Below are 13,260 nucleotides of genomic sequence, written 5' to 3' on the forward strand. Positions count from 1 at the left end.
TCTATAGGTAAAGGACTAGAACATGATTTGGTAGATACAACCATTAAGGCTTGCTTCACAAATAATCCTAGGATATAGGTCAAAAAGAAGTGAACATGACTTGCCACTACCATTAAGTCATGATTCAAGGAAGCCTGTTCAATCTTGGTCAATGATCTTGCAAATATAAGTAGACTTTGACTAAGAGAGAAAATTAGTAGAGAGAGAGGATATGAACTAATGTTTACCTACAGGTCCAGATACTTGTTTGAAAATCCTTGCATTCCGTGATCGATACTCCCAAGGTAAAGCATGCACTTTTATTTATGCTAAGAAATGAGGTTTGTAGAGGAGAATGTCAGACAAGATTTGCTAAGTTGTTAGCTAGGTGAATTTGGTTGCTAAGCTAGGATATGGTATAATGTGCTTTTGTGATTAGGACTTCTTAGATGTGGATTGCAATACTGTAGAGGTAATGATTCTCAGTTTAAAATTGTATGAGTCCCTGCTTTTTCAAACCTCTTTCAGACAGACTGCCTGTTTGTTTTGCTTGAGGACAAGCAAAAGGGTAAGTCTGGAAGAGTTGATAGACCATGGATTTGACCCACTTTCACCCATGGTTTATAGGTATTTTTACTACTAATTATTATATTATAGAGTCTATTTGTTATATTTATAAGATCATGAGTGATTTGGAGATAAGAGATGATTTAGGAGCATTTTGGAGATATTTAGAGCAAGCACCCGAAACGACCATCGAGCTCGACCATCGATCGATATTGATGAACAAATATCGATCGATGTTCACATCAGAACATTGATCGACAGCGAAGCGCGCAGAAAGCCCGTTTGGTCACAGCCGACTTGAAGCCCAAATCTTCACCAATTTATAAGATTAATCCTGACGAGTTTTAACCTAATTATATAAGTTTTGCCACCATATTAGAGGCAAATGGGTGATTTTATTGTTTTTCTAGTTTTATTATTATTAGAAAAGGTTTTTAGGATTTTGATAGATTGGAGAGAAGATCCAAAGTTATAATTTGTGATTGGAACTACATTAATATCTATTTACTATTGTGACGAAGTTTTCTTACCTAATTGCTGTCATGAATTGCTTGGCCATGTCTGAGTAATTCCATTGTTAGATTTAGGGTTTAAATAGGTTATGAGGGATTAGCCTCAGCTATAGATTGCTGAGTTGTGATAATAGTCATTAGGATTATCATTAATGCATGATTCTAGATTAGCTACCTAGAACTTGACCTAGGATTGTTAGATAAAAGCGAGAGCTTCATTCTCATCCTGAAACCATTCTATCTGAGCTAAGTTTCTTGCTAAGAGTAAGGCGATAGCTGATTTAGTGAGCTTAGTAAGCATCATTCAACCCGCGCATAAAGTTTAACTAGAAGCGCGTCGATCGATATCAATACTGAATAGTCGATCGACAGAGAGAAAGGTGTATTGATCGATATCCCTATAGGATCATCGATCGACACTGCTATTGATCGAACAATTCTTTTGGGTCATTAGATCTAGTTAATAGAAAAGTCCAGACATGCGAGAGCTGATTGACTTGTTGATTTAGTAGTTGACCTTTACATTATCATGCGTGCAACTCATTAGGCATCTGTAGGATTATAATCTCAAGTTTCCTGAATAAAAACCCTAAGTCTAGTTATTACCTTTTAAGCACCAAAACCTCAACCAATCAATCGAGCAATTAGTTGTTCAACAAAACTGCAACTTTACATTTAAATCATTAAACCACCTTACTTAACAAATCATATTAGATTCATTAGGTTCCCTAACTCCTTGTGGATTCGATCCCTAAGTACTGCAATCGAACCTCTTATTTGAGAGAGTAAATTCACTCTTTAGGGTAATTTGAGTGGGATCATTATACTGTTTAGTGGATGTGCTAAATGTATTTTTTGGTCTTGACATGAAAATGTAATTTTGTGTATTCGATAAAAAAACATAAATGAAAATGAAAATATGAATTTTAAAAATAATAATAAATAGAATTATAAAATTATTGATTAGAATAACAAACATATTAAAGTCAATTCAAATAGTTAAATTATTGTTTACAAATGCAATATATACCATTATAACTAATATTTGTTAGAGTATGCGGAGCCTATAGTTTCCATCCTATGGACCATTTGGAGAGGTTCAAGGATCTGATATTTGCTATTAAAGTCGAGGGAGTCTCTGGAGATTACCTCCTATGCAAGCTCTTCAAGTACTCACTTGCTGGAGATGCTTCGCATTGGCTTAAACAGCTGCCACCAGGATCCCTAACATCCTGGAGTGACATCAAGAATGCATTCTTATGCAACTTCTTTGATGAAGCACGTGCTGAAGACTTAAAGAGCAAGATTGCTACATTCACTCAGGAGCCTGCAGAATCATTCAGAAGCTTCTGGATCAGATTCAAGTCTTACCAGAGAGAATGTCCACACCATGGATTCAATGAAGTACAACTGCTCAGTACTTTCTACAGAGGCATCACAGTGCAATACCAGATGGCTCTTGATGCTTCCAGCAATGGGAACTTCAACACCGGGAATCCAGAGGAGGCAGTGAAGGTCATTGAAAACCTAGCATCTAGCAGCAGCACCAAGAACACTGCTTTTGAGAGGAAGAGATCTGTCACCATCCTTGGGAATGATCAGATGGATGAGGTAAAGGCAAAGCTGGACAGTGTTCACAAGCTTCTTAGGAAGCAGGTCTGCTTGGTTGAAGATGCAGAGACTGTAGACACAGAGGGTAGAGCAGAGAAAGCAGATGTTAACTTCATCACTGGAACTGGATTCGAAAGGTGGAAACAGAAACTCCTATGGAAATATGGGCAATTTCAACCAGAGTTCGCAGCACCAAAAACCCTGCAACAACAATTACAGCAACAATATGGGTTATGGAAACTCCTACTTCCAGAAGCCACACCGCCAACTCAAGAGAGCAAGATTGAGGAGATGCTTGATAGAGTTCTCGAGGGACAGCAGTGCATGACAGTGGACTTCGATGGGAAGATTGATTCTGTCTACACCAACCTGAATACAAAGTTTGAGACTTTGAGCACTCATGTGAAGATGCTGGAGATGCAGGTTGTTCAAACAAGAGAATCTGTTAAGAGGCAGGGAGCCTTGACAAGAGGGGTAGAAGATGATGTGATGAAACACCACGTGAATGCCATCATTGGGGATGATTTCTGGCAAGTGGCGAAGGAAGAGAAGCTGCAAGAAGGAGATTTCGAAGTAGAGAGTCTGATGAGTTTCGGCGGATCGAGTTGGTGTCGATCAACGCCAAGCCACGAACATCGGTCGACAGAAGTCACCCAAAACCGATCGATATTCTCTCCTGGTCATCGATCGATAACACCTACGGAGTCAACCGCTTCTTGCAATGCCGTGAGGATCATGACTCACGAGGAATTCACAGCAAAACACCCACATCCCCCCAGGCCTGTCTACGCGAAAATCGATAGACATCAGGAGCCCGTCATCGATCTACATCAGGAGCGAGTCATCGATCGACATCAGGAAAACATCATCGATCGACATCAGGAAACCGTCATCGATCGACAGCCACCAGCGCCCATTAATCGACGAGCACCTATTATATACCGAGTGTAGATGCTGAAGATAGATGTTGCACGTCTTAATGCACTCAAAAATCGACCGGAGACCGTCAGGACACCTTCAGATGATGGAGTGGATCCTATGGAAGATGATAGGGTTCCTACGGGAAGAACCCTAAGAAGAAGAAAGGAAAAGGTGGTGAAACATCTGAAGAGGGAGGGCTAATGAAAAGGAAAAGGAAAGTTTCCAAAAAAGAGTTTTCCGGATTTCTCTAGAAAAGCCATTCAATGAGTCCCTGCTTTTTCAAACCCCTTTGAGACAGACTGCCTGTTTATTTTGCTTGAGGACAAGCAAAAGGGTAAGTCTGGGGGAGTTGATAGACCATGGATTTGACCCACTTTCACCCATGGTTTATAGGTATTTTTACTACTAATTATTATATTATAGAGTCTATTTATTATATTTATAAGAGCAAATGGGTGATTTTATTGTTTTTCTAGTTTTATTATTATTAGAAAAGGTTTTTAGGATTTTGATAGATTGTAGAGAAGATCCAAAGTTATAATTTGTGATTGGAACTCCATTAATATCTATTTACTATTCTAATTAAGTTTTCTTACCTAATTGCTGTCATGAATTGCTTGGCCATGTCTGAGTAGTTCCATTGTTAGATTTAGGGTTTAAATAGGTTATGAGGGATTAGCTTCAACTATAGATTGCTGAGTTGTGATAATAGTCATTAGAATTGTCATTAATGCATGATTCTAGATTAGCTACCTAGAACTTGCCCTAGGATTGTTAGATAAAAGAGAGAGCTTCATTCTCATCCTGAAACCATTCTATCTGAGCTAAATTTCTTGCTAAGAGTAACGCGAGAGCTGATTTAGTGAGCTTAGTAAGCATCATTCAATCCGCGCATAAAGTTTAACTAGAAGCGCGTCGATCGATATCAATACTGAATAGTCGATCGACAGAGAGAAAGGTGTATTGATCGATATCCCTATAGGATCATCGATCGACACTGCTATTGATCGAACAATTCTTTTGGGTCATTAGATCTAGTTAATAGAAAAGTCCAGACATGCGAGAGCTGATTGACTTGTTGATTTAGTAGTTGACCTTTACATTATCATGCGTGCAACTCATTAGGCATCTGTAGGATTATAATCTCAAGTTTCCTGAATAAAAACCCTAAGTCTAGTTATTACCTTTTAAGCACCAAAACCTCAACCAATCAATCGAGCAATTAGTTGTTCAACAAAACTGCAACTTTACATTTAAATCATTAAACCACCTTACTTAACAAATCATATTAGATTCATTAGGTTCCCTAACTCCTTGTGGATTCGATCCTTAAGTACTGCAATTGAACCTCTTATTTGAGAGAGTAATTCGAGTGAGATCAGTATACTGTTTAGTGGATGTGCTAAATGTATATTTTGGTCTTGACATAAAAATGTAATTTTGTGTATTCGATAAAAAAAAACATAAATTTTAAATGAAAATATGAATTTTAAAAAATAATAATAAATAGAATTGTAAAATTATTGATTAGAATAACAAACATATTAAAGTCAATTCAATAGTTAAATTATTGTTTACAGATGCAATATATACCATTACAACTAATATTTGTTAGAGTATGCCGAGTCCTATAGTTTCCACCACACACCACGTGACAAAACAAAATCAATTATATAGTTAAGAAAAGCCAAAGACAGTAATGAAATTTCACCTTGAATGAAATAAGTGTGTCAGATAGGCAAAGTGTCTTTGAATGTAACTGAAGAGCGAAAAAAGTGTCTCACGGTGTAATTTTTTCAGACAATACAGTAAATAATTCAAGTATTTGACTTTTACCGCCAAAAGAAATCACATAACACAGAAACATGCGCTTTATATACAGCGTCTGAAGAAAAAAAAAATTTCTCATGACTGTGTACTCCCACAGTCCCACTTACACCGTCAGACGCCGGAGGGAAAACATCTCTTTTTGATGACGACGTTACTAAAAGTCAGGCCTTGACTTAACTGGCAACAAAAAATATGGCACCTTTATGTTTCGCCTGCCTAACGGTAAAATATGAATCCTATATGTTTTTGCTGGGACAAGATACCCACAATTTTCATCAACGTTCCGGTGACAACAAAACCTGCATTGGAGTGTGAAACTTCAGATAATTAGCTTTGCAAGTAACACTAACATAAACATTGTACGTTGATTATGCATAGATGCTACCGCAACGAACTTGAATCAGAAACAGAAGTAGAAACAGATCATGTAAGGTGTGTGTACCTGTGTGAAACTGCCTATGTTCTGTAGCCAAGCATCAAGTGCTTATAATAACGACGCCTGATAATTCTCTGCCACCAATATTTGGTTGAGCTCCAATAACTCATCTTCATTCGTTGTTGGATGAGCCTGTAATGCAGATCACGCAGCTGTTTAAGGATTGAACAGAGATTTAATGGAGCAGGTCCAAGGGAAAATAGAAAAAGTTTGATCACCATCTAACAAGGCATCTTTTAATGCCTTGGGATATAGGACGAAGAAAGACAGATCGCGCTCAGTCTATAGTATCCCAACCTGGAACAGAACCAGCCCTTCTTAGTAAAATGACTCTTCAAACTGATGTCTACCGATCAATGAGATCAAGAGAAGATAGAACTTTTACCTCAACCAATGCCATAGCAGAAGGGTCTTCAAAGATCTCAAGGCTGTAGTCACCCAAATAATTTACCTGCAGAACCATTGATGCTTGTAATGAGTTCACCACATGTAGGCTTTTCTTTTTGTAATTTGTTAATGTTTCCATAAGAGGGTGTAGTATGGTACCACTAGCTAGGGCATTAAACATGCCACCAAAAAGAAGACATTACACAAGCCAACCGTTACAATGCGATGCCAATGGTGGTACAATAAACTCAAACCAAAGTAGCAATGTTTTCACCAAGTCTACTTGTCTGTGGCGTATTTTTACCGACACTTCACTAGTCTTCTGTTTACCGTTGTCATGTGTAATCAAACGTATCGATAGACTTAACAGTAATTGAAGAAACCTGTGATTATCATAAAAAATTACCACATGTGTATATTTTTATAGCACAAAAGGTTATAAAGAAAAGCTCCATGTCATCGAATTACTGTGCCAAAATCAAGTGAAAAAGCCAATCTAAATGGAGATGGCAGCAATAGGACCCGGTATTATTTATTTCAGCGAAAGCACATGTGGACTTAGCCAAACCGTGTCTAAGCGAGTTTTCTATTCCAATGTCCTACAGTTTGGTTCAAAATATTGAAAACTAGTTCTTTTTGTAGTAAAGTCAAAGTTGAAGTTCATATATGTGTTTGTAATCGTATACAATAAACATAAGATAGTGAGACCAACAATTCACAAGTCAAACAACATCTCAAGAAGCCTATATATACGAGTCATTATCGAATTCATTCATTATACATACAAACCCAAAGCTCATTTTTGTTTTTCTTGGTCTTTCATTCAAGAAAAAGAAAAAGGAAAAAAAAAAAATTGAACATGATGAAGAAACAGTTGGTCCTCGTGATCATCTTAGTTGTTATTTTCTTTGCTGTCTTGGACGCTACGCAAGTTGAAGCCATGAGGCCTTTCCCGGAGGCTGTCGATGAGATTAGTCTACTGTTGTTTCAGGCGCTGCAAAGAGGTCCGGTCTCTGGCTCTGGTCAGAACGGTTGCACCAATATTCCCCGCGGTTCAGGAAGATGCCGCCACGGCTAAAGCTGTTATACTAATCTTCTTCATCTTCATCATTCTTTGATTCGTTCTTTTTTCTCCCCACATTTGTGTGTTACGTACATAACATTACGTAATTTTATTTTTGGGTAAAGAATAGGCCAAATCTCTAAAATAGCACATTTCTAAGTTTATATCACAAAAATAGCACTCAAAAAATAAAATGACCAAAATAGCATTTTATCTTTTGAAAATTTTAATTTTTTTATTTTTCAAAATTTGAAATCTTATCCCCAAAACCTCATTTCTCAACTCTAAACTCTAAACCCTAAACCCTAAACTCTAAACCCTAAACCCTAAATACTAAACCCCACCATTTAACTCTAAACCCTAAGTTTGTGACTTTTGATAAAATATTAAGTGTTATTTTTGTGACTTTTGACCTTGAATGCTAGTTTGGGAACAAAAACTTGATTTAGTGCTATTTTTGTCTTTTTCTCTAAAGAATATTACGTAATTATACGATAGTTTTTAGACTTTTTCTCATATCATTTGAATTGTAAACGACGGAAATTCAATTAATTTATTTAAATCCTCAATGACAGTACAAACATGTTTTTTTTTTGGCTATTCACTAAGTTGGTCAAGAAAAGCCATTTGTAGAAACAAATATACTAATAATCAAAAGATTTTTCATTTTGAAAATAAAAACTTTATTGGGACTTTCGGTTTGAAAAATTTAGGTAGACAATACAGTAAATGATTCAAGTATTTGACTTTTACCGCCAAAAGAAATCACACAACACAGAAACATGCGCTATATACAGCGTCTGAAGAAAAAAAAAATGTTCTAATGGCAGTGTACTCCCACTTATACCGTTAGTCGCCGGAGGATTTCCCGTGTCTTCTTGATGACGACGACGTTACTAAAAGTCGGGCCTTAACGGCAACAAAAAAATATCACCCCTTTATGGTTTCCTGTAAAATATGAATCCTATGTGTTTTTGCTAGGGGGATTTAGGAGCACAGGATATCCACAATTTTCATCAACGATCCCGTGACAACAAAACCTGCATTGGAGTGTGAAACTTCAGATAATTAGCTTTGTTAACTGTACGTTGAGTATGCGTACATGCTACCGCAATGAACTTGGATCATTCTAATGTGGTGCAATGGCTGGAATATCATATTTTTGTGCGATGTAAGAGAGGTAGAAACAGAGCATGTTAGGCGTGTTTACCTGTGTGAAACCGCCTATGTTCTATAGCCAAGCATCAAATGCTTGTAATAACGACCCCGGATAATTCTCTGCCACCAATATTTGGTTGAGCTCCAATAATTCATCTTCATTCGTTCTTGGATGAGCCTGTAATGCAAATCACCCAGGCGTGTAAGAATTGAAAAGAACAGAGGTTTAAAAGAGCAGGTCTAAGGGAGAAGGGAAAAAGTTTGATCACCATCTAACAAGGCATCTTTTAATGCCTTGGGATATAGGACGGAAGAAAGACGGATCTCGTTGCGTATATAGTATCCCAACCTGGAAAAGAACTAGCCTTTTTTAGTAAAATGGCTCTTCATATTTGTGTCTACCGAGATCAAGAGAAGATAGAACTTTTACCTCAACCAATGCCATAGCAGAAGGGTCTTCAAAGATCTCAAGGCTATAGTCACCCAAATAATTTACCTGTAGAACCATTGATGCTTGTAATTATTCATTTGATTCTGAACAAGGTAACATATTTTAACAAATTTTAACATCATTTTCATTAAGATTCTAGATGAGTAGGTACCGCTAATTCTGTATTGACAAGAGCTTGGACGAAGTCCATCAGCTGAATTTTAGCCCACTCGGAGCAGAGAGTAGGATCATCACTGCGCGGAGGATGCCTCCATGCAGCACCAAAACGTAATTTTTCATCTGGAATGCTTCCCTTTCGTACATCAGCGGCATACCGTTGAAGCCGTAGCAAAGCTTTTTCCATTGCAGGATTAACCACAACAACCTATACAAGAAAGAAACAATGTAACAAATTAAACATAACTTTCCTGTGTACAAAGGCTGTCTTTGAGAGCAGCTGCAAGTAATCAGTTTTTTTTTTCCTTTTTTTTTTGCAAGTAATCAGTTTAAAGCGAACTTACTTGTAAATATGCCAAGTATGCATCCACAATATCTTCAAATGTACCTGCTTTGTTCCCCATCAAACTGAAGAAACGACACATACCATACAAATTACTTAGTTGCCTGAATAAGAAAATTTCTTTTCCTGTTTCCCTTTTTAGTTTGTGAAGATGAATCCACAAAGGCGGAAAAAGGAAGATAAAATAGAATAAGAAAGAAGAGGGAACCACTACCTTTGGTAATGATTACTTTGCTTAAGCGCATAAAGCTCAAATAGATGCCGAGAATTGGCTCCAAGAACATCAGCAACGATAGTCCACTATAATCCCAATATTACGTTAGAACTCTAGTATTATATACAACAATCACTTAAGTGAAAGAAACAATAAAGTGTTATCAGAAAAGACCATTTAGCCTTTCCGGTTTTATATTGTTTGAATTTAGAATGTCCCACTAATTTTCAGTTTGATGGGTTCACTAAACATCCTACGACACTTTTCTCACCTCCGAAGCACTGAAGTAATCAGGAACCATGTGTAATTTGGCTTCTTGAGGGGTCCATCCAAATGTCTACAAATGAAACAAAGCCAAAATGCAATGTAAAAGGGGTAGAATGCAGGGGGGAAAAAACATGAACTCCCAGGTTAACATTATATACCAAAATACCAATACCGTTTACACAAATGAATACATAATCCATAGTGTAGCTTCTATACCTCACGAGAGATGAAAATGTCTGGAAACCCAAAGTCAACAAAGGCTTGGTATGAGTAGTAGCTGTCATGATTCAAATTATTAGACATCAGAGAAAATGATACAGAACAAGTTCAAAAGAAGAGCATAGCTAAGAGGCAAGTTCAGAAAGGAAAATGAATATTTAGAGTATCCATAACTCAATGACATACTACAAATTGTATCAAGCTCGCATACAAGACCAAGCAATCGAATAGTAATAGCTTGCACTTATAAACCCCAAAAAGGCAACTAAAAAACAGGACCAACCTATCCGAAGTCACGAACAGGACAGGTAGACAGCGCTCATTGGCACCTAACGCTATTATCCTCCATACAAGATTGTCATGGTACATTGACGCCGAGACTGTTGAATCATCAGTCTGAATAGCACTCTTCAAGATTTCAATGTTGTTTAACACTAGCTTAGGCTGCCAAGTGAAACAAGAAACAAATTAATACTAGCTTAGGCTGCCAAGTGAAACAAGAAACAAAGACAAAAACAAAACCAAGCCCGCATTACAGAGTGAAGAAAGTAACTCTAGCTGGCAACACGTTTCTAAACAATACATCCACTGTTTAATTTACTCATAAGATCAAAGATACAATGGTACTTATCAATCCCATTACCTGGAAGAAACCAATCTCTGCAGCCTGTGACAACAACTCTATCATTAGCAAAGGCCAATCAGTACACGAATTCGCTAACGTTTTCGAAAACCCATTAGTTCTATTCATATGCGCAATGGCATTGCCCCTCCAGCCCTGCTGCATCTTTATAACCTCTTTAGCCAATCTCAACGCAAAGGCCGTCTCTCTATAGTAACTAGCCTCTTCAACAGACAAGCTACCACCGCCTTTCTCATCCAACCCAACCAACAAATCAATCTCATCGGCATTTCGTCGAACAGATAGCGCGTACACTGCCCGTTCCCACAGAAACGAAACTGAGGCTTTCTCCGGGACGGCGACTTTACATCCCTGGAGAATACGGCGGAGCGAGGTGGTGAGACCGTGCCATTTGTTCATGGTAGTGAATATCTGCTGCGAGCTTAAAGTCCCGAGCTTTATGGCTTTGTGGGTCATGGATTCGAGACAGTTCTCGAGGTGGGTTTTGCAATTGGATAGCAATGGTGGGTCAACGCTGGTCCACGACGTCCATGGGTATGATTGCTGGTGATCTGGATGGTGCTCCGTGATCGATTGTGCGAAATCGACATAGCCGGCGATGTGAGGCCCTTTGTTCCAGTCACGGAGGAGACCTGAGATCGAAAACCAATCAAAGTTATGATCTTTATGAAGAAATTGAAATTGGGTAAAGTTAGGGATTGAGAAAGAAGATAGATTTACGGTTGAGGATTAGGGTGGTTTTGCCGACGCCGCGAGGACCGTGGAGGATGAGCGGCTGAGGAACACGGTGGCGTTGGACGTGGTTGTTGAGGACGGTTTCGAGAAGTGGTCTTGGGATGATCTTCCATGGTTTGTTCACCATTTCTCTGCTTTCTCCTCCTTTTGCCTTTAGCTCGACCAGCGAGTGTGTGTGTGTGTGCGGGGGTTTATGGACACTCCCAAATCTCGGGAAAATGTTCAATCGAAACCATCGAGGGTTTAAGCGTTTAAGGATCTCTCTCGCCAAGGAAGAACCACAAACGTATCAAACCAATCTGAGCCGGCTTATAGAACCTGAACCGGTTAAGTTTCAAATTCGGTTCTTTCTACCAGATGCGAATAATATTGAACCAATTTGAACCGGTTTATGCAGCCTGAACCGGTTTGGTTTCTAATTCGGTTCTTTGTACTGTACCGATTGCGAATAATATGTGAACCAATCTGAACCGGCTTTTACAGCCTGAACCGGTTTCGTTTCTAATTTGGTTCTTTGTATTGAATGTCAACAGTATGCAAACCAATCTGAATCGGCTTATACAACCTGAACCAGTTTGGTTTCTAATTTGGTTATTTGAATCAGATGCGAATAATATGCGAACCAATCTGAACCGGTTATGTTTACAATCTTCATACTGATTAAATGATAACCAGTAAATAGCCGAAAACGTTTACTGAGTTTTATGGTAGAATCCGGTTTGTTAGACACAATCAATAATTTGTAGTAATCAAGGAATTTATTTCCTTAATTTTCAAATAGTTTCTAGATTCGGAAATTCTATAACAATGAAACACGTATTTGATTTGATACATGATATGTTACATGAACAGTTAAGCATACTAGTTCTAGTATATATAAATACAACAACGGCAAAATACAAAGGGCAAATCCTCAAAATAGCACATTTCTAAGTTTATATCACAAAAATAGCATTCAAAAACTAAAATGACCAAAATAGCACATTTCTAAGTTTATCCTTTGAAAATTTTAATTTTTTTATTTTTCAAAATTTGAAATCTTATCCCAAAACCTCATTTCTCGACTCTAAACCCTAAACCCTAAACGCTAAACTCTAAACCCTAAATCCTAAACCCTAAACCCTAAACCCTAAACCCTAAACCCTAAACCCTAAACCCTAAACCCTAAACCCTAAACCCTAAACCCTAAACCCTAAACCCTAAACCCTAAACCCTAAACCCTAAACCCTAAACCCTAAACCCTAAACCCTAAACCCTAAATCTTAAACCCCACCCTTTAACTCTAAACCCCACCCTTTAACTCTAAACCCTAAGTTTGTGACTTTTGATAAAACATTAAGTGCTATTTTTGTCACTTTTGACTTTGAGCACTAGTTTGGGAACAAAAACTTGACTTAGTGCTATTTTTGTCTTTTTCTCAAATATAAAAGACAAATTCAATATGTAGCCTGAATAAGAGTTGAGTATGGGGATCAAAACTCACGTGCGTGCACTCATCCGTGGCACTTGCCCGAGTCGTTAGGGAGATGTAAGCAACCGTTCCTACCAAATCCAGGAACCGAACCCATCTGCAACGACTGGAAGACGAACCGGATCTCACTATCGTTGCGGGTTCGTAACAGTCTTGTGGCTCCTACTTGTTTGGCGTGCATGGAAATCAAGAAAAGTACAATCAAAATCACTCCAAGTATAACTTGTTTCTTCATCATCATCACTTACTTCTCTAGAACTAGGAAAGGAAAGAAAGTCGACTTGTTAAGGTCTTTTT

At 38.0% G+C, this 13,260-nt stretch overlaps 2 protein-coding genes across 2 annotated transcripts; one reads left to right on the plus strand and one right to left on the minus strand.

Annotated features, from left to right (window-relative positions):
• The first annotated feature begins 7,049 nt into the window (after positions 1-7,049).
• LOC106341625 lies at positions 7,050-7,322 on the plus strand. Its single transcript, XM_013780346.1, has one exon. The coding sequence runs from the start codon at positions 7,103-7,105 to the stop codon at positions 7,319-7,321; it is 219 nt and encodes a 72-aa protein (XP_013635800.1). The 5' UTR covers positions 7,050-7,102; the 3' UTR covers position 7,322.
• A 661-nt stretch (positions 7,323-7,983) lies between these two features.
• Positions 7,984-11,774, minus strand: LOC106337214. The gene is made up of 12 exons (XM_013776280.1): positions 11,478-11,774; positions 10,758-11,389; positions 10,398-10,558; positions 10,112-10,172; positions 9,900-9,965; positions 9,629-9,714; positions 9,416-9,479; positions 9,067-9,279; positions 8,895-8,960; positions 8,734-8,813; positions 8,517-8,642; positions 7,984-8,346 (listed from the first exon to the last, which is right to left on the minus strand). Exons 1-11 carry the CDS (start codon positions 11,617-11,619, stop codon positions 8,531-8,533), a joined length of 1,683 nt encoding a protein of 560 aa, XP_013631734.1. The 5' UTR covers positions 11,620-11,774; the 3' UTR covers positions 7,984-8,346; positions 8,517-8,530.
• Between the last annotated feature and the right edge of the window lie 1,486 nt (positions 11,775-13,260).

This window comes from Brassica oleracea, chromosome C4, assembly GCF_000695525.1.
Source record: "Brassica oleracea var. oleracea cultivar TO1000 chromosome C4, BOL, whole genome shotgun sequence".
Classification (NCBI taxonomy): Eukaryota; Viridiplantae; Streptophyta; class Magnoliopsida; order Brassicales; family Brassicaceae; genus Brassica; species Brassica oleracea.